Below are 27,515 nucleotides of genomic sequence, written 5' to 3' on the forward strand. Positions count from 1 at the left end.
CAGATCTTAGATGCGTAAGCCACATCTTCACCGCCACAGTATTACCTAGACGCTAAGTGTCCGGGTACCTAGGTACTTGATACTTAGTACTTGGTGGGTAACATCCGAGGTTTAAACTTGCATGCATGTGTAGTACAAAATATCGTATCGCCGACAGATGATGATATGTAGAACGTCTTTATCAAGATTCCTTAATCCTACACCATAACTTGATATACCTAGTAAAACATGGATATATGTAAAAATGTCTAAGGAAATACTAACTAGGTACCTAGTATATACACTTACATATCGCAACCAACACATGGATACGGACGAAGTAATTCATATACGTATCTGCCATTACATGAGACGTTGACCAAGTATCCAAATTTATTTCAAAAAATTGCAAAAACAAGACCGCCAATTCATACGTTCCATTCGTGTCACCATTCCCAGAGTAATTATGAAACATTATCACTCCTTTCCTTGAACCCGACGTGCCCAATCGTCACCAACCCGTAGGCTATCAACAACGACCACGCCCCTCCCACGCCCAACCCGCTCTTCTCGCTGCCACCATAAATCTACTTCCTTCTTTTTCTTCTTCTCCGCGTTTTCGGTCTCTGATTCGCTATCCGCAAGGCCGCCATGGCCGCCATCGGCTCCCACTACCAGAATCACATCGTATTTGAGCCAGGTCTGTAGCTGCGAAACCACGGCCCCGTCATCGCCGGCAAGAGACTCTTGGAGGTAGACTACTTCGGGCTGCAAGTGACGAAGGATATGTACATGGCCATTAACCGATGTGAACGGTAGAATCATGGTTTCCTTTTCCACTAAAGCCAACGCTTGCGAATACACTGCATTGAAAGGCGTATTGGCGGTAGAGCTTAGCCTAAATATTCAATTAATAAACCGGAACTGGCGTATTGCCATATAGTTTTTACTTACAATGGACTTTTCGCCTCTTCGCCTGGAGTATGAGCTTGCTCATTAGCGATGTTGGAGAACGATGAACTTAAAGATGCTGGAGGCAGGTTGCTAGGTGACGTATCAAGAGTAGTGTCTTTCAGACCCGGCGCGTAAATCAGGACGAATAGTTTGGTCTTAGAAAAATCGGCAGTTCGAGGTATGTGAGTAAGAATCGACTATGTACCAGTTAGTAAGCAAGAATTGTAACACCCCTCATATCGGATGGTGTCCTACAGCATGTTCGTGAAAGCCTTCCGCGTCGAATTCATCCATGTTGGTGTCCGCCGAGACTACGATCGCGACCGTCTTCCGCCGTTTGCTAGTGTCTCTAGGCTGGGGTGGCGGTGATTTCTCCTTTCGAGCCTCGGCTTCCTCTGACCAAGTCTCATGGTCAGCATAAGCGTTCTTATCATCTTCTCGTATAGCAGCTAGCGCACTACCAACGGCTGCACCGACTCCTGCCATTCCTGCTGCGACCGTCTTGCCGGCGTTGGAGAGGAATTGCTGTGGGCTAGAAGTACGTCGCAGAGCACCAGAGACTTGCGATCCCCATCCCGCAGAGACGCCGGTCGCTTCCGGATGCATTTCGTCGACGCCGTAGCTTACGTCCTCGGCTCGAAAGGAAGAATCACCTGGTGGGCGGGATTCATTTCCCGTTACGCCGTAGGGTGGGTTCTCGCCATAGTCGGCATTTTCGTAATCGAGGTCGACAGGATCAGGATCGCTCTCCTCTTCTTCGTGTTCGCTGGTATGTTGGCTCCATGCCCAAGCGGCGACGCCAACTGTCGCAACGGTGAGGGTGACGGCGAGAGGGAGCCAGGCAACCCTCCAGCGGGACCTCGAAGATTCAGACGACGACATTTATTCAAGTTGGACCATCGCAAAATTAAGCCTATAAAGCAGGCCCTCGCACGGAGCGGTGGAGTAAATAGTGGTATGCAGATCACAACGCAAGCAATCCAGCCGGGATCCGATCGAAAGAGCTCTAGTTGTTATTATGATTATGCAGATACCGATACCTAGGTCAAGATACCGATACCAAAGACCATATACCGAGACCTAGCAGTTTGCAGTTCGTAGTTCGCAGCTCGTTATCCGCTGTTGGAAAATGGATTTGCAAGTGGTGAAAGTTCCAAGGTAGTTTGCGACGGTCGAACTTGGAAAATAGCGGGCTGGGGGAAAGCAAGAGTGGTAACACCTAATCCTAATGAGAAAATGAATGGGGTTGGGGCTACGTGTAATAACCCTGCTGCCCTGGAGCTTCGTTGTTGTGGTTTTAGCTGCGGGCGGCGACGGCGGCAGGAGCAAAGCAGCAAATGGATGGACCAAATGTAGTCAAGACAAATTCTAAGGTCCAAGTTCCAAGGTTTTTTTCAAGGTTTGAAGCAGAATCTGCAGAATCTGCAGAATCTGGGAAAGAGCTGGAGCTGAAAGGTGCCCGATAACCAAGTTGCAAGTTCCATAAGACGAGCAATGAGGTGGCTGGTCACAGCTTCTCCGCCGAGGTACCGAACACCCCTGCAGGAACAATTGGCAGCTGTAGGGCTATCTCCATTGGTTGGAGGGGAAACGCTACACCGAAAATTACCAAAATGGGAGGTGCGGCCATGATTGGATTCTCACCGATATCGATAAGAGATTTTGTATGATTGTGGATTCTTTGGTGCATCTGGGCATTTGAACTTAGCTACGTATTTTCAACATTGAAGTATCGTGAGTGACTCAGGATTTCTCATGAGCACCATAATTAGCACTCGGCCTTGTTCTTAGTTGAACATTTCGATTATCTATCTATAAAAATAAGCGACGAACGTTTCTAGGTATTTTCTCTTATTCATTTTCCAGATGAGGAATAAAATTAACACTTTAATAGATCATCTAAATCTAAGGCTTTTATTTCATCATCGGCTGGGCAGCCCCTCCATCAGGGCTCGTTAAGATGCCCCACGCTGCGACGGGCCTTCAAGCCCTCATTCTGTGCGGACCCGGATCTTCGTTTCCGACGTTCACCTCAAACCCAGATGAGAATCCCAAGGCTTTATTACCTATAGCGAACCGACCTATGGTATGGTATCCCATAGATTTCTGCTATCGCACCGGAATTACCAGTAAGCGCATCTCCGTGGTCTAATAGTCACCTTTACCCCTTTAAGAACCTAAGGGCTACTTCACAATGACTTAGGTTCTCATGATTCTAATTTTAAATCTCATACCTACTCTTCGTGATAGCTGTGTTCCACTACAATGACCGATTATGCTAACATATCTTAGATATCACACTTATTTGTCCCCCCTCTGCCTCTGAAGCTATTACTACGGCGCTGAACACAAACCCCTTTCTGACTGGCTTACCTCATCCTCGACCAGATCTGGTGGCTCCTCATGGTCTCGATCAGAACGCGGGCACCGCTGAGATATTGCGGCTTCCCGAAATTCGAGACCTCGTCACCTCGGACTTTATAGTCTTACCATGTGATCTAGTTTGTGAGCTAGAAGGCGATAAGCTCTTGCAAGCATGGATGGTTAAAGCTGCGAGTCTCCCAGACATCCTAGGCAATGATGAGCCGCCATACTGCAATGGGGGCTTAGGGGTATGGTATGAGACGAAGACGGCCACTCCTGTTAAGGGCGAGGAGACGGATTTCATCGTAACTGCGCCAATGACTATCCCTTCGGTACCTACATCTAAAGATTCGATCCTACCACAATTATCCTACCTGACTTATTCCATGCCAAAAGACTCGCTCAACGATCTCGTGGATGAGAAGAAGGGCTTCCCGATACGGCACGGCTTATTACGCAGCCACCCCAAACTTAGGATTCTCACAACACATCGGGATGCTCACATTTACATTCTACCAAAATGGATTTTGGACTTCATCCAGGAAAATGAGCGTCTCGAAACAATCGGTGAAGACGTCATCGGTTGGTGGGCAAAGGCTAATTGGGAAACGGGACTTTTTGGGAAGTTGGGAATGAAGAGGGTTATCGAAGGTCGCAGAAAAGTACCAGAAGGAGACAAATCAGCACATGGAAATATCGGAGAGGCAGAGGAGAATCTACTCATGTCCCCAACAAGAGGACGATTCGAGCACTCCCCTTCTGCCGAAGATATACATAAGGGACATGGCGACGGACTGCTAGACAAGCCAGAAGAGCCCGCCGTTCCACCGATTTTGGCGTACATTCACCCTAACCATGCGGATGCTCCGCTACTCCGTCGCGTTGACACGGCTCAACTTCTCCTCGCCGTATCGTTACAGCTAGCAAAACTCCCCTCTATTGAGGAAACAGGCCTTGAGACTGCATCTCCGTTTGCCCATTCCAAAAAGGTTGCTTACCCAGAAGGCGTCAAGCCCCGGACCACCATCACTAGACAAGACACCTTAATTGCCGAGAATGTGATGGTAGAGGAGAAGACATCAATCAAAGAGAGCGTCGTTGGAGCTAATTGTCAAATTAAGGAGGGTGCAAAATTGTTCCAATGCCTTCTGATGGATGGCGTGGTGGTCGGCAAAGGCTGCAAATTGACTCGTTGCATCTTAGGCAAGAGAAGTGAGATCGGAGAAGGGTCCACGCTCACAGATTGCGAGGTGCAAGAAAACCTGTTGGTCGAACCGAGAAGTAAGTCCGAACCCATCCTCATCCAACACCCTTGTCCCCGTGGTGCCACGAGGCGGTGTGATATATCAACTAACAAATTCGCAGCCGAGGACAAAGAGAGCAAACTTATGAGCTCATCCGGACTGGAGGCTAGCGAGCAGGAGATGCGGGAGGCATTGGACGATATTGACGAGAGCGACGGAGACACCGCCATGTTAGGATAGGGTAAATTAAGAAATAACCGCAACCCAGGTTACCGGTATCCAATGCAATAGAATTCCTCGTGGCAAGGGTTTCCCGGATCATGCTACGTAACAGCCTCCAACTTGCGATTCCCCCTTTTAGACATTCATATCTAGCATTACACCGCCCCGTTTTCTTTCCGGAGATCATTCGCGATCACGGCCCCCAAGCGGAGGCTTCATAGATGTCATCACCTCTAATCTGTTGGTAGCAGGGAATTTGGTGAAACCCCTCCAAATAGCACACCAAATATTTGACATGCAGATGATATTTGATCGCTTGCTTAATTGGATTTTGTCTTGGTACTTTGCTTCTAGATGTGTTTGGGGTTTCTTTGTTGCTGCCTTCCTTGGTAGGCACTTGATAATCTAGAGCTTCAATTTCCTGTTCACATGCCAAGTCGAAATATGATCTGTCATATTTGCGATAGTCTATGCCTTTTCTCTGGAAAGTTTTCTCCCCCAAATACACAGCCAACACTAGAAATTCTCAGCCCCCATAAAAAGAAGGCTTTCCAGATGCCATTTTGGGACACTTCGGCATCTAGAGCCCTGGTATCGATCGTGAAGCCTTTGCCAAGAGTGTCGATTCCCCGAGGCTGATTCGCATGTAGCCAACGCCGATTATTCACACCTCGATGCTGCGATGCTGACAGCAAAATTGCCATCGAGATGCGAGATTTTCCGAAATGGTATAGCACTACGCTCCAGCTATGTTCTATGAGTGACTATCGTCGAGTTATATGTTGTGCAACATCGTATCAGGTTTGGCGGCGCTGATTACAAAAGCAGATGTCGGATAGATATCATTCGCTATTTAACCCTCTTTCTTTCTAGCCATAATTACGTACTAGTCACTTCTTCACGCCTGAGTGCACTATTTGAACAAGGACTATCAAGAAGGCGCCTTTAGCATCGGGTGATTGGCTGGTGAGTGTGCCATGATCCGGCTGTGGAGTTGAGACGTTATAGCATATCTCGAATATGATTGGCAAACGCCGCCTGTCGGGTATACCAATTTCGTACTAGATCTTGCTTTACCACCATAGTGACTGCATAGAACCCGGTCAATAACTGAATAGATCAGACGAGATCCCCTGAATAGGTACCTAGTAGATACATTGGTGGCAAGAATCAAATCTGCTCTAGCTGAGAAATGTTAATGACAGGAACCTTAAGCTTAAGGATTCAAGCTAAATTTACGTGTAAATATGCTATATACAATGTTAAACTACCTACCAATCCACTACGCGAGGGTAAAAAGAAAGTCGTCTTCTAAGGTTGCTAACAATGGAGCGGCGTGTGCCCTTATTGTCAATAACACATGTAAGATGCCCCTATGAATAGTAATAACCAGATATGCTTAATTTATCATATATCATCTACCTACTAGGTACGAAAGATGGAATACCTGATAATTAGAGCCGTGGTGTAAGATCCGGCAGGTAGGCCTCCGGCAACCCGGAGATTGCGCAATCCACAACTCAACAAAACACCGACAATGAGCACGATGGCATCAGTGGCGGCCCCCGTGATCATCTTATGGGCATAGATCTTCAGATGGCTTGAGCCTAGCCGATTTAACGTGGAGACAAGGAACATACACCCGGTATATGTCTTCTTTTTAGGTAATAAGAATATTCAGCTTTTCCCAGCCTAGGCATGCATTCGGACGTATTAGGTTGTTGCTGATAAAACAGATCCATCCGAGATACTTAATTTTTCCTCATGGATTCCAAGGCCGGCATTGATATCTCCAGGGTTCACGATTCAATGTGTAGTCTCATCGGAGAATTTCGTCCTATGTAATGAATTCCACGCATTGCAACCCCCCATCAGTCCGTCTTTACATGATCTTGCTTGACAATGACTACTACCCTACCACCAAGGCTAGATACGGGTTTTCAGCATGAGTGACACCTCCATACATATGCAGAGTAACCAGATCGACGATAGCAATCCGCAGCGGCGTCCTTACCCGGTACCCGGCTAATTGAACGGATTTCGCCTTCATATTCGGCTTTCGGGCGCAAAATATTTAATAAAGAATCATAAAGCTAGGTAGAGAAACCTGCAGCAAGTGCAGTAGCTCGCAACATACCTACATATCTAGATGAAGCTGAGCGAACGGGTTCATCGGCTCGCTCAACAACGGATACGACCTGTCACTTGAATTTCAACCAATGAAATCCAGAGTAACTAATTTTGGTAGATTCTACAGAACAAAGCGGAGCGATCTCAAGTGACTACCGTATCGGTTGAAGAATTTTAAATGCAAGCCAAAGAACGCTTGATGGCAGAGTTGTCCGAAGAAAAAGCCCTTGAGCTAGTATTAAGAATGACTAAAACCATAATTGTCAAGATAAAATGCCTAAACACCAACGAGATGTGTTATATTTCGTTACACATTATGTAAGACAACTTAACCAAAGTATCACTTTCCAAATATCTTCAAACCCACAAGCTCATAGCCGACCAAAAGTGCTCATGTCATGTCCCCAAATCACATAGATATCCCGGTACCTAACTTGATCTTAGCAACCGTTCACTGGAAGTTGAATTGATCTTAAACTTACGATTATCAAGCTTCCCTCCTATCTTCTACATTGCATATAGGACAGATAGTCGTGGAATAGTCTTCCTTGCGTATGCAGCCATCGCATTCATTTTTATCTTTATGGCATGGAGTATCTGTCGTGGATTTCACGTGGTTGCTGGGACACCCATAGTATATGATCTCTATCGTACACATTGTGCTCTTTAATTTGAAGTTATAATTACTTCTCGGCCGTAGTAGATATATGCGGTGAGGCGGGATCGATATGAGAATGATGAGACTGGTTGAATAGATAATAGAAGATTATAATAGCGTTCTATTTGAACTTTTATATTCCACGACCCTGGTTGCCTTGCTCTCATATTTGGTGTTCTTGTACACATATACCTACACACACAATATAGCTTCTGTAATATCTCATTTTCGCCGGCTTCAGTATGATGCCATACCTGATTCCTTCGAGCACCTTCCGAGCGCCCGTTGATCTCACTAATGTAATAGACGCGCTAATATCAACACGAACTCATATTAAGGCTTAGTCGAATATGTAGTATTCCACGTAGAGTAGGAGTTGATGCAAGTGATAGAGGAGGCTTCTTGTCACTTTTCAACTAAAAGTAATATTTGCTACCTACCTACTAGGTAGGTACTTTATTTGACTGTGTTAGATGAACCTAAGAAAACTGAGCCGATCTGTGAAATTTGACGAGACTATAGCCCTCCGCCAAGTTCCCCCCTTTTCTCCCTTTCTTCAATCATGTATGAATTTCCTAAGTTTATTTGGATTCATCATTACCTATTTTATCTGTAATTACTCATAGTATTCTATGAACTCTAGCAGGAGTATCTGCTTAATCTTCTCGGAGTTGCCATTTATACGTCTTTGCAAGTCTTATTCCTTTTAATTCTGCCTGTATACCTATCCTTGGCCATCGGGCCCATATACCTACCTACTCCATATAGTCCCCCTCTTGATTGATAGGCAAGATACTGTTTCATATGATTTTGGAGTAATAGATCTGAATCATGTACTTTTGGATGAGAGAGAACAACATCAGAGTGTATTGACCATGTGCGAACGAGCATAAGTGGCACTGTATCACACTGTGTCTTGATCTATCCTTTGGATATCTGATCCGAGCTCACGATAAACGCCGTTCTGGAAGGCAATTCACGTTCGAGTGGTGCTGAATTTCAAGATTGAAATCATCAAACAAGAAGGTGAGCTATAAGGTCGAATGATAACATTTCATGGCAAAGCACTTTTAGCTATGCACGCCAAAGGGTCCTCTGCCTTGCATCGCTGCTCTCTCGCGTACCTAATTTCGCGTACCCCAGGGTCTTCACTAGTGGCTATACGTGATCAATCTCCCTGCTGTCCAATCTACTGGAACGCAACGAACAATTAGAAGCTATATTTACCCGTCATATGCAGCCTTACCACACGAATACCTATCCCCTATTTTTAGCTGAAGACCTTTCGGTACGCGGCTATGGTTAATTATATGATATATTAAAAAAAGGCTACCTACCGTAGCACGAGAAAAAGTTCCTCGCCGTCCTCTCGGTTTCGTCGGGATAAGAAGAAGCTAATGTTTGCGCGTTACACGAAGCTCTTGCAGGTATCACATAGCATCGCCGTTGAAGCTCGTAATAGCATCTGTTAGAAATACGTTAATTAAACACATTACTAACACATTACCAATGCTCGCACATGCTTTGGGTCTGAGCTGCCAATGGGTACGGTGTATTGGGACGGGGAAGTGATTGAAAAGAGATGATCCGGCGGTGATCAGCTGCTTAGAATTGTATTAGTAATGTTTGCTTGCTTCGGCGTTGGGTTGTACTTGAAACGCTCGTGGGCGACCAAAGCTGCTAAGTAAGAGGGCGGTGCGAAACTACGGGCGAAGGCCGAGAAATAAAGAATAAAGAAAATAAATATATTCGGTCCCGATGGTGGAACTGGGATTTCAAGTTTGATTGTCTAGCTACGGAGCCGCGTGGTCGCGCTTGAGAGAGCAAATAGATTATCGTCCTTAATATCCTGTCGCTCTTGGTTGTATTGGAATTGCAGGCTCGTATGAACCCCGAGCGCATTTGATGACTATAGTTGAGTAGGTAGTGGTCTCTTTGTGGGAAAACAGGGGATTGCGACATCGATCGCGATCTACCTAGGGAGAACAATAATTGTATATTCAGATGCGACCACTTAAGACTACCAGAAATGGACTAGATCTTTCGCCAGTGACTGACACCGCCGAAAGGGCTTTCTGTATCTGTTAGAGAATGGATTAGGGAGTAAGATGAGTTGCAAGTTGTTACCTAGCAACAGAGTGCGACAGAATTCGAGATGGTGTCTGACTTCTGCCATTTACAGCTGCGAGGTGTGTGTGGTGTTCCAGCGCCACATAAGGTACGACGCAAGGAATTCCCCGGAAAAGATATGACATGGAAATCAGAAATCCGATATGTCGCAGGTTCTAGAGGTGCCACGCAGCGCAGCATCCCAGCATAAGGTAATACCCCTGGACGGCGTTAGGAAAAATTGTAAGAATTGAAAGAATTGCTGGTGTTAAGGCCTCCCAACCTACCGAAGATACGTCCAGTCACAGAACAATACGGGGAGCTTAATAATGCCGACATAGGCCGTATTGTTTTAGTGTTGGTGGTCTGTTCTGGTAGTTAAAATTCCGACGCGGTGGCTTGTTGGCGTTGGTAAATACCCAGGTATGTAGAGACTTTGTTCTTATCCCGTTGTTGGCAATAAGGCAGTTCAGGTAGGCTCGTAGGTACTAGGTAGGTAGTAGGTGCTGGACAATCATATTCATGATTCAGCAGCCGAGTCATCAGACATAGCCGACCCGAATGAGTGCCGATTCGGTAAACGTCTGTAGTGGGCGATATCGATATGGTTGCCATGTCGTCAGCATTGTTAATACCAATTTGAGACATCTATCAGAGTGGTACGTGGCTTAAGCCAGATGTAGGACGGCCGTTATAGTATTCTTTGACAGCGTGGTCATCTACGTGTGTGATTTGAAACCGTCTCAACTAACAGTTTATCAAGACCAAGTCTTCAAATTTAACTCAACATTTACAAAATAAGATGAATCTAGCATCTTAATTCCGCACTGGAAATCGTCGGGGAGTTTTACGACCAGGATCATATCCGGCAATCCGATTTACTTGAAGTAGCAATTTGGCGTAGATCAGTGGGGAGTTAGCAGTCTGTGATCTCCGGGGTAAGCCTCGAACAAGCTGACAAGCTGTATATGTACGAAGATCTACTGCATAGTACTTACCTAGTAGGTAGGTAGTAAAACGAATAGTTAAGAATATTTTATCAACCCCATCGACGAATTTCTAATCTCTTGGCCAACGGGTGGACCTGATTAGAAAATCTAAGAATCATCATCTAGAGACTCGCTCAATAGAACGAACAATTGGGAACAATTATGTGCCCCCTTGTACAATTTAATGAAATGAATAGGTACGCCCTTTGCACAAATTAATCGACATGTTCTGAGCTTCGACAGCTATCGTCTCCTCCTGTGGCTTGCACGACTAAAGGAAAACCAGGTTGCTAGCGTGTCTACGAGCAGCCTATCCGTACCCAGCAGGTAGGTAAAGAGGTATGTACCCCATGTCTTGAAGGGTAGAAGAATTTAGCCAGCAACCTTATCACCTTCATTCTGCGCATTGGCAATCGCATTCTTTGAGACACCTATCTTTGGGGATAAACTGATCCTGCTATGGACCGAACTACGCTTGCCCCTGCGTGATGCCCCTTACTCAGTCTCTGGAGGCTCGTAGGGCAAGCTTCGAACTCAACGCCACAGCTTGATTACCTATCCATATGCTGTAGCTATGCTCTAGTTTTACAATCTTGGATGGAGAAAAGCGCGATCGACCGCCAGGAACAGGGTGTGCCAAGATCCCTTCATCGACCCAAACAGGACCAGACGTTACCACTAACCCTGATCTAAATCTCTGAACGGTGTATTCCATCATATATATTATCGTTACTTTAGGTTAAGTGGAACATGCGAGCATCTAATGTTGAGAACTGCTGATTAGTCGTATTTCTCGGGCACGATGTAAAAATAGTCCTCCGAGATTTAATATAGCAGTGACATGTTGACGACTATAGGAATCCCCGTGGCCGATGTTGTGTTCCTGACATCATTCTTTAACGACTCGGAAGACGCTGTTACCATGAACCTGGCTTTTGTGTTCGCGACGCTGATCAACGAGTTCGACAGCAGTATATCCGGGGAGCTTTCATTACAGTTTATCCAATGTCTTATGGTTTATTGCTCGATGGTCGTTGTCTCTGAGTGGACCGATGTCTTACAGTGACGAGCCATGGTGAATAGCACACTGCGGGGCTGTATGCTCCATTCCTGAGTCCCATTCCATATGGTGGACTTGTCTATGCTTCTCTGCCCATAACGAGTATGTTACCTAGGTAGCAGATACACTCTCTAACACTCATGTCTCGTAGATCGGTACGCGGTACGTGCCATTTCAAGCCATGTTCATGCGAGATTGATAACTCTAGTGCTTGATCTGAGAAGCGTCAGTTGACAGGTGCTTAGATGTGTAGGTAGGTACTTTTGGTGCTTGCTAGAATGACTACTGTCGTCTCTGTTTGTTGTGTTTTCCGTTGAGTCTGTTTTCTAATTTTACTTCACACAGGCCCCAGCTGAACAACAAGATCCAACCAGGACTGGCTAGAAGGCTATGCGTGTTGGTTGTCCTTTTGCAAGGATCCGATGCACAAGCTGGACCCGAGTCCCTGGGACCTAATGTAGAACTCGACTTGTGTCGACCTAACTGAGGGGGGTTGCGACAAATTGCAAGCAATGGGTTTTAATGGAGCCCATCTTTAGAGTGAGGTGGTGGCTTGAAGACAGCGACCTGCGGTACGCCTATCCTTTCCCCATGTACCCGTGCGTTTCTAGACAGACGCCTCTCGACTACTACGCGTTCTCATTCCTTTCCTAACCTGCCATCCATACCCTTGCGGGCAGATGTCTAAGTATATTGGCCGAGCTACCCTAACTTAGTAGTTGCTTTGCGGCCTAGTGTCTATCTAAAGGGATACCTTTCTCTCTAATTGGAACAGCTCCTATCTTTGTCACTTCTATATCTATTTATCTATCCCCCCCATTCCTCCTGTCCTCCCTGAAGCCTTTAATTCATTACATTCGCCAACGAGTCTAAGTGCCGGTACTATATCTCGTCATTGAACGCAACCCCTTTGGATTGTGACCCTTGTTCCCAATCCCTTCGAATACCTCTGATAATGGATATGCACATGGACTTGAAAGTAGGCCTTGGAGACGAGTTTTCCTTCGAAGGCCACGGGTTATCCTGCGCTTCGTCAACCGGTAGTTTCTCTTCAGCATCGACTTCCAGTTCTATGCCCGAGCCCTTCACGCCTACATCTGGTCGATCGACTCCTGGGTTACGCACTATCTCGATGGATCACGATCACGTCGCCTATCCCGCCCCGGGAGGCTTTGAGTTGACACCTCCATCTTCGGCATTTGGCGGATATTTCCCCCCAGACGCTAAAGTAGATATGCATCGATATATGAACTGCCACAGTGCTTCACCAAGCCCGAGCCGAAAGTCTAGCATGCAGACACAGATTATGGACTTCGACTATGCTCCAGTTCTCCCTGCCGGATTCGCCTCTATGCAAGCCCAAGATCATCTCGAGCCCGCCAACCACCAATCTTTAGGACATTACGCCTTTACGGATTATGTAGCGTCGCCGCAATATCCAGTATCTACTCCAGCTTACCACCATCTTGGAAACGCAGCTTGTGACGCACCCGCGATGTGGGAGTGGTCAGGAGATAGTCCCGTATCGTTTTTTGGAAGAGGAAACCCGTCAGCATCACCTTCGCCTTCTCAGCCTTTATCCACTCGGGATCGACATGGCTTGACACCCCCATACCTCTCCAGTCATAGCAAAAGACGACTCAACGTGGACAAAGTACAGCAGAAGAGTTCGGCCCTCCAGAGAGCGCAACAGCACCGACACGGCATCCGAATAGAAAGGATCGCCGCCGCTACTTTCAAATGTAACTACCCAAACTGCCAGAGGGGACCATTTAAGAGACAAGAACATCTCAAGAGACATAAGAACATGTGAGTATTAGTCGAAATATTTTCAAGCCAGTGGCACAAAGCTGACAGAAAAAAAGCAAACATGCCGAGAATCCAGTAGCGATTATAACATCGTGTCCATTTTGTGACAAGCCGTTCAACCGCAAGGACAACTACAGGCAACATCTCAAGCTACACACACTAAAGCACCGCCCAACTCGCCGTACGGATTACTACCCTGAGGCTCAGGCGCTACTGGATGAAGAAATCAACAAAACCAAGCAAAGGAGCCAGTTGAAAAAGAAGAGTGGAGGATTCAAGGACGAGGACTAACTACAACATTCATAACCGCGACTACCCTTTAAATTCTTATATACGACAACGCTAGAACTCAAATAAGTCTAGCAACAATTTTGGCGGGTGGGCTTCAAGGCCGGCTGGTGGATTTCTTGAAAGAATTAGGGAAAAAAGGAGCACGGCGTCAATATCCGGAGTCTGGGGCTGGATTTGCCCTCACTTATTTTTTTTGTTTTGTCTTGTCCATTTCGCATTATAGGAGTTCCGGGGAATATGTACCACGGGCAACCGGGCTTGGGAATCAATACCTATCAATATCCTCATTTTTTTGTGAGCGTATTCGCAAGAATACGACGCCACTGGCACAGTTGATTTTTGATTTTTAAGGGACTCACTGATCTATGAGGTATATCTCTGTACAGTATTAGTTATTAGCATTTAGGATAGGAAGTCGAAAAGTAGGATCAGTTATCAATTTTGGTTTCTTGGACTGTACTGTCATTTCCCCTTTTCGTATCTTTGTCCACATAACCATACATGTGTTTCTGATTTGGATGAAACGAACTAATATAGAATCGACAATCTACATATTTGAAGAACGCAACTATACCCCGCAAAAACTAATATATGACAGGTTGATGGGTAGATGTGTCTCACTGCAAATGGTGTAGGCGCGCTTGTTAAATGTATATGGCCGAGACAGTCAACATTGAGCCTCAAATATGCTCTTAGTTTCTAGCAACTCCTCGGACAGTCTTGATTGTTATCTTGTTGCGACTGTGTTATGAATCAACGAGGAAAGGCCCGGGACACTTTCTTAGATATCGTATCTCTTAGCTGAGAGGATGATATTGTGCCTCTCACTTTTTGGCTCGAAGCCTAAAACCTCAATAAATTCGCGAGACCTTATTTATTAACCATTGTGATTAATATATTGTTTTGGTAGCAAGTCTTTCACCCTAATTCTCTCGTTTTCACTAGGCATGTTAAAATACTCCATCATAGCACCAAATGCCGTCACGATTTAAATCTTAGGTACTAGGTCAGTTATCTGAGAACAATACGATCAATAGCGGTAAGGCATATATTTTCCGTTGTTATTAATTACGAAGAACAATAATATGTGATTTATTCGCATGGGTAAAGAATAACTTAGATGTCATTGAATAGGAGGTGTCTATACGATTGGCCATAGAAGAGCGTCTCGTTTACCGCCACCAACTGCATAATAGGAATATTTAGGAATGGCGGTGGTACTAAAGTAATGGTATGACGGAAGAGTAACCAACATGGACTTGTACTCTTCACCGCAGTCATCAGCGACTAATCGTGTTCCCACGACGAAGCATTGGAAAGTTTCCATCTGTTCCACAGCAGTTGGAAGTACTCGCACAAGCGACCTACGTCAAACTGGATTAAGAAAGGCTTGACGAAGAGGCGTCTTTACTGGCGTTTTTTCTTCGCGGAGCGTTCCGTAAATTTAGAAATATGGCGGGTGTTAGCGCGTCCTAAGTAAAACAACGGAAATGAGCTCCTCCCCGACGAGGGTGGGCGGAGAATCTGGCCTACGCTCCGATCATACGACGATCGATTCATCAGTTAGGTTAGGGTTATTCTCTTCTAGAACTGCAGCCTCGCAGCGGAACGACGTTTTTCGAGGATTCTAGGATGGGGGGAGGTATGTAGTAAGACGCTTGAAAAATGGGGTATATCCGAGCGTGGTTGTTGGAAGGGCCGAGCCTTACTAGGGGACCACGTCGCTTTGCAGTATACTACCCAACCAGATGATGGTCGTAAAAATAATCTCTCGTGCATCTACGGCGCAGCCAACAAGATCCGTGGGGAGCCGTCTATGCCTCGGACAGGCAATACTCGGGATAGGTACTAAGGTAGTGGAGGATTAATATGCGCTCCTCTTGGCGCCGCGCTTGAAGACCCAGAGCTCTGGATCAGCCCCCATCTAAGGTTAGGTACTCCATAGGGCTTTGGCGTTCTTGGGTTAGCCAGCTTCGTCGAGATCACATGGTGAAATATCATAGACTACCTTCAATGTTACTAAACATCTGATAACTATGTCTGCCTAACATAAGAACTAATGGAAGGTCAGAGTCATTGCGTCATGGACTACGTGAATATAGAAACCATTGAATCTAGCTTCATAGATGAGAGATACTTTTTTGTTGAAACTCTAGTCTTTCGATCTACAGTCTACGATAATTACTAATATCATATCCCGATGGAGTGGCACCGCAACCTCCGGGCAGCAAGTTAGTCAAGACGCAAACCCCGGGTAGGGTACTGGTTGTGAGGCCTCTAGCAGGGAAACATCATAACCAATGCACAATGTCGACGCTCCGCTGCCCAACGACACCCCTCCTAGCAAACTTTTCTACGCGGATATTAGCTCGGCACCGAAACCACGACGTTATTTAAAATGCTTAGGGCTATAGTGACGTTCTATTCATATCGGTACCTTGGTTGATTCGTCAGTTTTATCGCTCGGATTGAGTTAACTGCGCTTCCGTGATTCTCAGGCAGCCTCAGATTAACCTCTAGTCCTTGAAATATCATCAGAACCACGCTAGAGACCGTACAACAGCTGATAATCATGGAATCATTAGCTACGGTGTTAAGAAAAAACAATTACATATGCGATGTGATTTTTAAATCCGAGAACCCATCAACTTCGACGTAAACATGCCTGAAGCTATACTTGCCATACCCGAACCAGGGAACCTGGCACATTTTCTATGCAAACTAGCTGTGGGTCATCATGCCCGAATACGCAACATGGGTAAGGGCGGCAAGAAATAGGTACATGGCGCTCATTGGCACACTAGCACATCTCATGATCTCGTGATATAACCATTCAGGACTCGGGGTGGACTCGTCGTCCACTACCGAATATCCCAGGCCCACGGCTCTATTCCAGGCGGGTATGTACATATTAGGGGCGTCTTTAAACTGACGCCGGTAGGTGACGCCAAGGAGACAGAAATGTATGTGGTTGTGGGCTTCGCCACTTGATATCACGCGTCGTTCTAACACTGCTAAGGTCCACTTAGATTCGCTGAGACCAATATGCTTGGGTTTAGTTGAGGAAAATGAGGGTGTGTGGATGAGACCCCGTCATTCCAGGAACAGACTAACACAACGGTTTTCAAGCTGAGTGTCTATCATGCATGACCATATGCTTTATGTATATGACACATCACTGAAAAGCAGTATTGATAGCAGAAGAAATGTTAAGAGGAAACTTCGGCCCTCTTCATTCGGCTGCGTATCTCAACACGCATAAGCGTTCATAAAACTACTGGTTTATGCTCAGTTTATTAAGAAAGTTTTATACAAATTAGGACTAAAATTCAATATGGGTGGAGCTTTACCTGATAATTTTTCTCCTGAAACTAAAGAAAATCTATTAAGTAATGGGCATAAATCTCTCAGAAAAGGAAGGTGATTGTATATGACTAGCCAAGCTAATGGGCCTTCCCAATATGCTAAAAGAACTACTCCGGTCTGCATTTCGGGGTATCGTGAAGTCATTACATGCCTGAGCCGACGAACACCTGGACTGTGCTTTCGTTCATGCGATGAACTTCATGGAATTTCGCTACCACTATTATCGGGAGTCAGACACCGACGGGCCGAAACCTGAGCAGAAGAAAATGGCAGCTAATGCCGAGATAGAAGACATACTAACTCGATTATTGAGAATATGTGGTTTCTAAAACAATGACATAATTGATAGCGAGTATATTCTTGTGGCGTGTTTCACTAAAACGCCTTCCCCAAGGTGTCTCGGCTTCTAGCATCCAGAACTGAGTCGCCCGGAGGCCTCGAAAGAGCATGTATTACTATCTATTGAGTTTCAGTCATTATTTTTGTTCCTAATCCTGCTAAATAGGTTTGATAAGCAAGTGTTTTCATATTGAGAGAATTTTCAAGCAGAGATCTCTTTCGCGGCACTAATGAATAGGATTCTGGTTTACTCGGCTCATATATCAGGTACATTATATTATGAATGATAAGAACTTTCTTAATACAGTAGGTAATTTGTGTTTATTATTTTCACTTTTCCTTGTTGAAATGAGATTTTGCAATGATAGGTTGAGGAAAAGTTGAAATGTAGTTGAAGACTTAAAGTTATGCCGGTCCAACCAAATGTTACGTTTCAAGCTGATAAGGGATGCCCTGGGCGATGAGGGATATACTGTGTTGATCGATATCAATGTTACCTGCATATATCAGTGCCTGGTTTATGTTCGCATAATCATCACCGTGAATATAATACCTACCTACTGAGGTAGGTATCCTTTCAGGGAGTGATTGAACCTTAATAGTATAGCCGCACATATGCTAATAGCCTAGGTAGGTTATGAATGAAAGTAAGATGTTTTATATTCAAGATCTGTACAGCTTTGTAAACTTGTAACCTATCTCTCATGAGCTTGCATTGTACTCTTGAGATTTAGGAGTTATTACATACCATACTTAATCATGTATTATCATAAGAACACCTACTATAGCGGGCTTAATTATTGAAGTAAAGCACACATAGGTAGCAATAATTGATAGATGGAGGATTTTGGAGCGTAAAGGAAGGCTTTAGGCTAAACCAACTCATAATCGTCGCGTCGTTATTCTAATGTAGCCTGTATTTGTCAGTAGATGATCCTATTTGAAGATTGAGCAGGCATACTAGAGCTTATTACATGTAGGCATCCTATTTGGGACCTAGAAACAGGATCGAACCAAAGATTTCCTACTTAAAAGATACTATCTACCGATATTGAACATTGAAAGAAAGATCTCGCCGGCGACTGTAGCCCCTGACGCACTGGCCATACCCCTATTTAGGTACTCAGGTACCTATCGCTAGGTACGTATCCTGAGAATCGAGTCATATAGGTACCCACTTAAGAGGGGTTTATCTTATCGGAGTTGCTTTGCATCAACCGATCGACTCTCTGAGACGAGGGGCAGAATTATGACTCTACAAAAACAATCTCAATCAATCTTCTAACATCAAGACCGACACACACACAAACAAACATACGAACACGTACCTATACTCTCCCAGACGCGTAACCTCGAGATTGTCGATACGCGAATTAGAAACCGCAATCATGGCGGATCTAGTAGAGAGCACTGCCAAGCTGCAGCTCGATGAAGAGACAGGGGAGATGGTCTCTAAGGCCGAATTGAAGAAGAGACAGAAGAAACGCGAAAAGGCCAAGGCAAAAGAGGCTGCGAGAAGCGAAGCGAAGACCGAGGACAAGGCCAAGCCGGCCGCGAAACCATCTAAGGCCACTACCGAAGAACCAGCTATTGATCCTAACAGCATGTTCAAGACTGGCTTTCTTGATGATGTCTTCAAGATTAGAACCATGAAGCCAGTCTTCACCCGTTTCCCACCCGAACCCAACGGCTTCTTACACATTGGACACGCAAAAGCTATCACTGTCAACTTCGGTTTTGCTAGGTACCACGGAGGTGAATGTTATCTTCGGTGAGAAAAACCGTAAACGATATGTGTTGCCATCACGACTTACAAAACTTCTCTCTATAGCTATGACGATACGAACCCTGAAGCTGAGGAGCAGGTGTACTTTGATGCTATCCTAGAGATGGTAGAATGGCTCGGATTCAAGCCTTACAAGATCACGTACTCCTCCGACAACTTCCAGAAACTTTACGATCTCGCCGAGAAGTTAATAGGACTCGAGAAGGCCTACGTCTGCCAATGTAGCGATACCGAGATCAAGCTCCAGCGCGGCGGTGAGAAGGGTACCGCTGGACCCCGCTACCGTTGCAAGCATGCGGAACAGCCAGTCGAGGAGAACCTGCAGAAATTCAGAGACATGAAAGATGGAAAATATAAACCCCAGGAGGCTTTCCTCAGGATGAAGCAAGGTTTGTCTATCAGAATCGCTATGTATTATGGATTAATTGGACTGTACTAACATTCTCACAGAGTAAGTTCTATTTCAAATACGATGTGGCGCTCGATGGAAAAGCTAAATGGAATGAAATTAGTATCACAGACGGCAACCCGCAGATGTGGGACCTTGCAGCTTACAGAGTTCTCGATGTGAGTGTTTTCAAGGACCTGCACCCCGGTCGCTTATTGCTAATTATTTGATTCTAGAAACCGCATTACCGCACTGGTGATGCTTGGAAGATTTACCCGACGTACGATTTCACACACTGTCTTTGCGACTCATTTGAGGGCATCGTAAGTATCAAACATATCCCGGTTGCGAATTGGACAATTTAATAACTGGTTGGTTACCTAGACACATTCACTCTGTACTACAGAATTTGGTATGTCCCAATCTTATCATCCTGCATGTAAACCCCGCTGACTCTTACGCCCCAAGTCCAAAGCAGAGTTAGCTACGAATGGCTAAACAAGACCCTCGGAGTCTACGAACCGATGCAACGGTATGTTTTATGCTGAAAAAAAGGCACTTTGGTTAATTTACTAATACATTTATAGAGAATATGGGAGACTTTCAATTACCGGTACAATACTTTCCAAGCGCAAGATACTAAAGCTTGTTGAAGAGAAGATTGTACGAGGTTGGAATGACCCGCGCCTTTACACGTTGATTGGAATCAAGCGCCGGGGTGTCCCTCCGGGCGCTATCCTAGAGTTTGTGAATGAACTCGGTGTTACTACTGCTAACTCTGTCATTGAGATCAAGCGATTTGATCAAGCGATTCGCAAATATTTGGAACGTACCGTTCCTCGATTGATGCTCATCTTAGACCCCATCCCTGTGGTTATTGAAGATGCTGATGATCTTGATGGTAAAGCTATCAGCCTTCCGTTTAGCCCGAAGGAACCTAAGATGGGCTCCCACGACGTGAAGTTTACTAAGACTGTTTACATTGATCGCTCGGACTTCAGAGAGGAAGCAGATCCGGCATTCTTCCGCCTTGCTCCAGGAAAGGTAAGATTATATGTTAACTTTTCCCGACTCCTGATTGGGCCGCTTCTAACTCCTGTAACCTAGACCGTTGGACTCCTTCAAGTTCCATATCCCATCAAGGCAACCTCATTCACGAAGGACGACGTGACTGGCAAGGTTACTGAAATTCGAGCTGTGTTTGACAAGGAAACGAAGAAACCCAAGGCTTACATCCAATGGGTCTCGACCGAGGAAGCGGGTACGCGGAAAGCAGAAGTGAGAATTTACAACTCGCTGTTTAAGTCCGATAATCCGAACGACGCCCCCGGCGGTTTCTTGAACGATATCAATCCTGAAAGCGAGGTAATTTACCCGGATGCTCTCATAGAATCCGGCTTCAACGAAGTCAGGAAGAGAGCTCCATGGCCAGAAGCGGCAGGCGAAAGTGAACTCGGCAAAGGCGGTCCTGAGAGTGTTCGCTTCCAAGCTATGCGTATCGCATATTTCGCGTTGGATTCCGACTCTACCGATGATCGCATCGTCCTCAACAGAATTGTGGCGCTAAAAGAAGACGTGGGAAAGAGCTGAAGTGTTTCCACGGTCGCGTGTTCGTAAGACTGCTAGGATACCCCAGAAGAGGAGGAAGGACGACCGGCACAGATCTTAGCTCACGATTGGGAAGTTTGAAGAGTACGTATTGACCATTAATGAAAATGGTGAATACTCCCTTTTCCCTCAAATTCATTACATGGCTCTGATTTTCAATTGTCCTCTACTTGTTAATAGGTACCCAGACAAAAAAGAAGGTCTCCGTACTCAACCCCCTTCGAGAAAACTTAATTGTCCCCTTCTTCCACTTTGCGACTATGTGCTTCTTAGCTAAATTCTCATTTCTCGTTTCTCGTTTTTCAATCTTTAAGGCTATACGGCCGTGTGGCTGGAATGCAATGATGGGATATATACTGACGCGACGACGTCGCAGAGCTACCGGGGTGGTTCCAGTGGCAGTATGTGGTACACGGGACCCTGTCGAGCGACAGTGACTACCTTCTACCTAAGCACTAATTTATGACAGACTACTACGTTAACTGGTAAGACAGGGTGTTAAGAGGTTAGAAAGTCTTCCTCTGTGAAGTCGTCGAGAGGTTCGGCATTTTCAACAGTAGGGCTCCAGTCTTCAGCCAAGACTTGGTAGCATAGGTACAAGGGTGTCTTATATACTGAGCCGCTCCGCCAGCATTCTAATGACCTCTTTTGCCGGTTGACATCCTTCTTAATATCACGAAGATATTCCTGTTGGTCGAATGATAAGCCGTCAACCGGTGCAGCTGGTTCCTGCCACGATAGTGCTAATGGTGCATGGCCGTTACATGCGAAGCGAAAATAGACCAGCATAGTCTTGCAAGCGTGGAAGTACCCCTTGCTAAGCGAGAATGCACCACTAGAAGAAGGCTATTGACATTAGCACGGAAGATATAGTCTACGCCTACGAGGAATAAGAGCTACAAGAACATACCTTCAGTCCGTGACGGCTTGTGTAGTCGACGACATCAGTGAAGACGAACTCAAAGTTATTCATCATGATGAATGTGGCGAGGTAGATCTCGAACCAATTCTCCCGGTTCTTCTCGTGGATCTTCTGGTCCAGCTCACTCAAGATACATAGTTCGAGTGGGGAGAGGATGGATCTAATCGCTATATCATCGATCTGCGTGTCCATTATTGGGGTAACAGGAATGATCCCGTTAAAGGGACACCGTACGCCATTACGATCGTGTGGATTCAAAGGATCATACGGGGGCTCGAAGCCGGGGAGGTTACTACAGATTCGCCATGGCTTCTCGATAAAACGTGTTACAACCCAGTATGTCAGGCAATTCAACACAAGACTGCTCTGCAATAATTGTTACTACGACGGAACACGATGACATTGGGGAAAAAGAAACACGTACATCGGAGACCTCCAAATACCGAAACGCCGCCTCGAACGTCTTTCTAATGATAGGGTTCACGTCCGAGAGTAGGCAATTGACATACTCTTCCTTATTAAGTGTCACGGCCTGCCACATATTCCGCGTCGCTTCTTCGACGTTGCATATGTAGAAGGGGGGCATCTCCATGACCCTCTCCTCAGACGACTTATCCCGCCATTTCCAACTGATGGTATCCGTCGGGCACGGCGTAAACCTCCTGATGGTGACGACAATCTCAATTCCTTGGTCCTGCGTGATGATAACTTTCAACGGCTTTACCCTCTCACCGCCGTTTTGCATAAAGCATTTCCTGAAAAGTCGATCTTGCGTGGCAGTCCAGGCTTCGAGGTTGTTGTTGAGGGTCGAGCCTAGAAGCACGTTAACTGCCATGCCCGAACGATTTCGGGGATAGCCTTGATTCGCCCACCTCGCCGATGTAGATGCAGACTGCGGAGTTTCACGCGTATGCAAGGTGTCTTGAGATACCGGTGAGTTACCTTAGAACATCTCTCGCACGGCATGAACGGATCCCTCGTCATGTTACACTGTGTAATACTCAGTAAGTACAAGTAACCGGTGAGCAGCTCGCGGGTATGGCTATAAGTGGTTAGGTCCTGGTCAACGTACTCTCAACTTCTGCTGTTGGCACCTCCCGCAGGCGCCATATTCCCTAGTGATGGCAGTAGTAGATCTAGATCCGCCATTCAAGTCGGAACGGATCCTCTCACTGGCCCCAAATGTCCGAAAGGACCCCTGGAATAAGCCGTTCTTGTCACGCTTGAACTCAGACTTCGGATTCTAGGGCAAAAGGATATGCTGTTAGCCGGGATTACGGAGAGGGTATACCGTATACTCGGCAACGCTACGTAGAGACTACCTACCTTGTCATTAACGAGGGCATCTACGCGATAAGCGCGGCGACATGCTGGCTCGCGTTTTGCCTTCACTTTCGGACCCTTGTATGGCACGAATGTAAGCTCCTCCAGATCTCCGCGGCATGGCCCGTCAATGGCCCGGCTCTGATCTATCCCGGGCAGAGTTGCATGATCGCTCCTAGGATACACTTGCGGACGCCAATTCATCTCTACCTGGTTCTCTACCTGGTTGCGGCTTGCTTCTCCTACCTTTCGGATCACGTGGGGGTGCGGGTGCGGGTGCGGGTGCCCATTTCCCAAACGAGACATGGCTGACGTAGAGCCGATCATTGAGGGATTTACAATTGCCATTGGAGACGAGTTCGAATAGTCCGTACCGGTATCATCACTGCCAGATGGCGACGAAGATGTCGACGCCGCAGAGAGCTCCCAGGGATCGAAAGAGGCCATATTCCCAAATTCCCAACAACGTGACGATATTTCCAGATGTGAGAGCGCGAAGGGTATGTATGTGTGGGGATAGTCATGATGAGCAGTGTTGTAACATGGAGAACGGGGAACAGGCTCACCGCACAGGTTTTTTAATGGTAAATCCACGAATATGTGCCCGTGAGGCTGTGTGCATGTTAAGCATGTAGAAGGGCCTCGGGATGTCCTGTGGCTACGATTGGCCGCCAAGGACCGCCATTGGCTTCCCATCGGATATGACCGCTATGAAGTAACGGGGTCATCGGTCTCTCGGTGGCCGTAAGAAGGTTGATGTGCACTGTCCTTCGGGCTGAACGGTACATACATCTGACCATCTTACATTATACGTGCATATATCTGCAGCAGATATAGTGTACACCAGATGTATACAACTCTGCCACTCTATTTTCACCGGTGTCGTTGGGCTGGATCACCTTGGATCCCCCGCACTTTCCGATTACTGAAATAGGAATTGTCTACTATAAGGGGATACCGCTTTTTAAAGGATGGGATTTAAGCGAATCTTTAATAAGACGTGGCAATACTTATTCGACACGGCATGGTGTCATGGTCTCCAGCACAGACGTTCTTTCATTGCCCAACGAGGCTGGCCTCCCCCCCTTTTTTTTCCATGACCCTGCGTCTCTGCCTACCCGAACTAATCCACCTTTGAATTATTCCGCTGACCATGGGGGAATTTCCGCCGGACACGCGATTGGCTCTGCGAACAGCGACCTCGGCCGATCTAGAAGACATCGCGACCGTGGCCCAGGAAGGATTCCCAGACGACCCAGAGTTCAACTATAGGTTCCCGTACAGAGAAAAATATCCAGATGACAATCGCAAATGGATATTACAGGAATATAGAGAATACCTTGAACAACCCGATAAGTATGAAGTAATTATTATCACGGCGAGCGACAATGACGACAAGGCCGTCGCATTGTCCGTCTGGGATATCTCTATTAGTAAAGCTCACCGAGGAAGTGGTAAGAAGACTTCAAAGGGCACGAAAGCTAAGAATCCGGCGTCGTGGCAATGCAAATTTCGCTGACCCCGAATACCCAGATCTTGGCATCCCCGATAACCCGGAAGAGCAGTGCCGGCGGAGGGACGCGAATCCAATTCACTTCAGGAAGTTCAAGGATCGCATGAACGAAGCTTTCGAGCTGTACTTTAGCGAATATGGAACAGACCAGATTCACCTGTGGCTTCTCGCCACCCGTCCGGCTTTTCGGCGAAGGGGAGCGGGAACAAGGCTGTGTCGATGGGGTCTAGAGCGAGCGTCACAAAATTCCATTTGCACTACGGTTCTAGCAAGTCCGATGGGGAAATGTCTTTATGAAGAGCTTAGCTTTACCGATTGTGGTTCGTTCGATATTCAGGTGGAAGGCGAGGCAGAGAAGCTTCAGCTCTGGGCGATGACCCACCCGAAGACTGATTCTGTCGCCGCCGTCGTCCAGGTCGAAGTGAAACGGGAGCCTTCTAGCTGGTTTTTGCGCTGGCTCAATTCCCTTCTCTTTCTTGGACAAAAATAGGTATAGTCGCATCTTTCGGTCTTGTCGGTTGCCGAATGACTCGTCACGTCATGCGCAAGATTAACATATGTAGCAGTTTTCTTTTTCTTTTTCTTTTTTTGGAAAAAGAAAAACTTGGTCCAACATGCTTCTCTCTCCACAGTCTCCGAAGTCCCTACCTACATATGCACGTCTCTTGGACATAAACGCTTCGCTTGTTTGGGGAAAGTCTAATCTTCTTAATGTGACAGCCCCCTCCGAAGCACCCGTTATTATATCATATCTCGGATGGGTTCAATCTCGGTGCCACGTGTCTGTCTAGGTTCTTGGGCATGTGCAGACTGCTTTCCTCCCTTGCGAGAACCATGTCGGCGACGAATTCCAGGTTTCAGGCGCGCGTAGAAGCGTTACACAAGGTAATCTATACCTATGTCATAATAGATCTTGCTATATCGTCAGGCATAATTCTGATATTTTACAATCCCTTGTACTTAACGTCTCCTACATGTGAATACATGGATAGGTATAAATACCATATCTTAGCTATGATATATTCCATATCAAATATCTACCGCTACCTACCTGCCTTCGATTTGATCTTCTTTTCTGCGACCCCCCCCCTCATTCCGAAGTCTTGAACTATCGCTGACATGGTCGGCATGGATAGGTGATCTTTGACGAATAACAGATCGAGTATCCTATAATCGTATGAGGTGGATCTCTATTCGCTTCAATAGTACGTCCCAACACATTATTCCATTGGCGTCATAAGGCGAATTCGAGTGTCTGTGCGGCTCTCTATGCTATGATGGTCAATGATGACCTATCCGTGCATTCAATGAGATTAGAATCTGATGCGACCCTGCCGCCAACATAACCAGATAAATCCCTCAATGGTTCATCTGCGATATCGCTGCTGGTCCCATGTCTGCGCCCACTATTGCTGACATGTTATCGGCAGACCCCCTTTCCTAAAATGGGAGCGTACATGAACAGCCTTAGAGCCTTGTCTGAAAATCCAATTAAGATCTCTGTCACATTTTCTCAGCGCTCGATGATTGGCTCACGTCGATTTAGACGTAGGCATTATTGAAGATTCTATGCAAAAGACCCGGTACTTAGGTCCGGTAGTTGGATATCCTGGATTATGACGATCCCGTGATCCGGACGAAGTCGCTACGACATCAAGGCGCTTCTCTTCCCACTCTGAGAATCGGTGAAACCAAAATCTCGGTCATGCCCAATCTCGAGTAACTAAGCTAGGAAGTCGGGACGTATTTGGGAATCGGAAAGATATATAGAACAAGAAAAAAGTAGCTTGGTATGGGACCGTGATGACCTTTGGGATAGGCTATGCTCCTGCTACGGCCGGCCATGGCGACATTAACGTAAACAATAGACACGATGTATACAGCTAGTATTCTTTAGGGTCACAACAATAGTAGTAGAGATTGGCAATGATCTGAAATACTTCAGCCTCAGTGAGTACAAAGAAAACGTCATGTCTGTGCCATTGAAACATATTATCCCGAGTATTCCAAGAGGGAGCCAACTCTGGTACTGAGCAAATAATAAGCCAGCTCGACTCGAGTGCTAGACGCATGTAGGTTACAATATCATATGCAACGATCACCAGCATAGCTACTGATTGATTCCACAGTACTCCTCAATTATCAGCCCATATCAACGGACTATACACATCTCAATGGCCTCAACACCGCAGGCTACCGACGGCAGAACCGGAAGTAAGACCCGTCAACGACAAAAGACACACTCGACAACGACAACGGATACATCTCAGTCCAGCACAGCGAGCTACTCGCTCGACAAATATCTCAACAAGGCTAATGATAGGTCTCCTTTAACAAGGTATCTGTCCGACTTCGAGGATATTCCGATAACCGAAAGACTCAGCCAAAGCGACCAGCAAACCGGAAGATTCCACATCACAGATGGGTACCCTAGGGGTGGGCAATAACATAACCTACCTCT

The 27,515-nt window shown here is 46.2% G+C and overlaps 6 protein-coding genes across 6 annotated transcripts; 4 read left to right on the forward strand and 2 right to left on the reverse strand.

Moving 5' to 3' along the window:
• Positions 1-215: 215 nt before the first annotated feature.
• GGS22DRAFT_162656 (uncharacterized protein) lies at positions 216-2,450 on the reverse strand. The gene is made up of 3 exons (XM_047961255.1): positions 1,189-2,450; positions 934-1,130; positions 216-877 (listed from the first exon to the last, which is right to left on the reverse strand). Exons 1-3 carry the CDS (start codon positions 1,813-1,815, stop codon positions 457-459), a joined length of 1,245 nt encoding a protein of 414 aa, XP_047818907.1. The 5' UTR covers positions 1,816-2,450; the 3' UTR covers positions 216-456.
• A 207-nt stretch (positions 2,451-2,657) lies between these two features.
• GGS22DRAFT_162658 (uncharacterized protein) lies at positions 2,658-5,186 on the forward strand. The gene is made up of 4 exons (XM_047961256.1): positions 2,658-2,774; positions 2,828-3,062; positions 3,226-4,578; positions 4,663-5,186. The coding sequence occupies exons 2-4, from the start codon at positions 2,894-2,896 to the stop codon at positions 4,779-4,781; spliced, it is 1,641 nt and encodes a 546-aa protein (XP_047818908.1). The 5' UTR covers positions 2,658-2,774; positions 2,828-2,893; the 3' UTR covers positions 4,782-5,186.
• Positions 5,187-12,194: 7,008 nt separating this feature from the next.
• On the forward strand, positions 12,195-13,809 carry GGS22DRAFT_200144 (uncharacterized protein; the record flags this gene model as incomplete). The annotated part of the gene is made up of 2 exons (XM_047966399.1): positions 12,195-13,518; positions 13,575-13,809. Exons 1-2 carry the CDS (start codon positions 12,665-12,667, stop codon positions 13,807-13,809), a joined length of 1,089 nt encoding a protein of 362 aa, XP_047818909.1. The 5' UTR covers positions 12,195-12,664.
• Positions 13,810-18,902: 5,093 nt separating this feature from the next.
• On the forward strand, positions 18,903-21,278 carry GGS22DRAFT_179691 (glutaminyl-tRNA synthetase; the record flags this gene model as incomplete). Its single annotated transcript, XM_047963701.1, has 7 exons — positions 18,903-19,285; positions 19,346-19,689; positions 19,821-19,867; positions 19,925-20,015; positions 20,157-20,220; positions 20,276-20,732; positions 20,796-21,278. The coding sequence occupies 7 exons, from the start codon at positions 18,903-18,905 to the stop codon at positions 21,276-21,278; spliced, it is 1,869 nt and encodes a 622-aa protein (XP_047818910.1).
• A 516-nt stretch (positions 21,279-21,794) lies between these two features.
• Positions 21,795-23,988, reverse strand: GGS22DRAFT_188364 (uncharacterized protein; the record flags this gene model as incomplete). Its single annotated transcript, XM_047964717.1, has 6 exons — positions 21,795-22,142; positions 22,207-22,584; positions 22,643-23,031; positions 23,091-23,208; positions 23,291-23,461; positions 23,545-23,988. 6 exons carry the CDS (start codon positions 23,986-23,988, stop codon positions 21,795-21,797), a joined length of 1,848 nt encoding a protein of 615 aa, XP_047818911.1.
• A 706-nt stretch (positions 23,989-24,694) lies between these two features.
• GGS22DRAFT_188365 (uncharacterized protein) lies at positions 24,695-27,501 on the forward strand (the record flags this gene model as incomplete). Its single annotated transcript, XM_047964718.1, has 3 exons — positions 24,695-24,995; positions 25,075-25,475; positions 27,184-27,501. The coding sequence occupies 3 exons, from the start codon at positions 24,695-24,697 to the stop codon at positions 27,499-27,501; spliced, it is 1,020 nt and encodes a 339-aa protein (XP_047818912.1).
• Between the last annotated feature and the right edge of the window lie 14 nt (positions 27,502-27,515).

Source organism: Annulohypoxylon maeteangense, assembly GCF_022496945.1.
Source record: "Annulohypoxylon maeteangense strain CBS 123835 unplaced genomic scaffold GGS22scaffold_8, whole genome shotgun sequence".
In the NCBI taxonomy this organism is placed as follows: Eukaryota; Fungi; Ascomycota; class Sordariomycetes; order Xylariales; family Hypoxylaceae; genus Annulohypoxylon; species Annulohypoxylon maeteangense.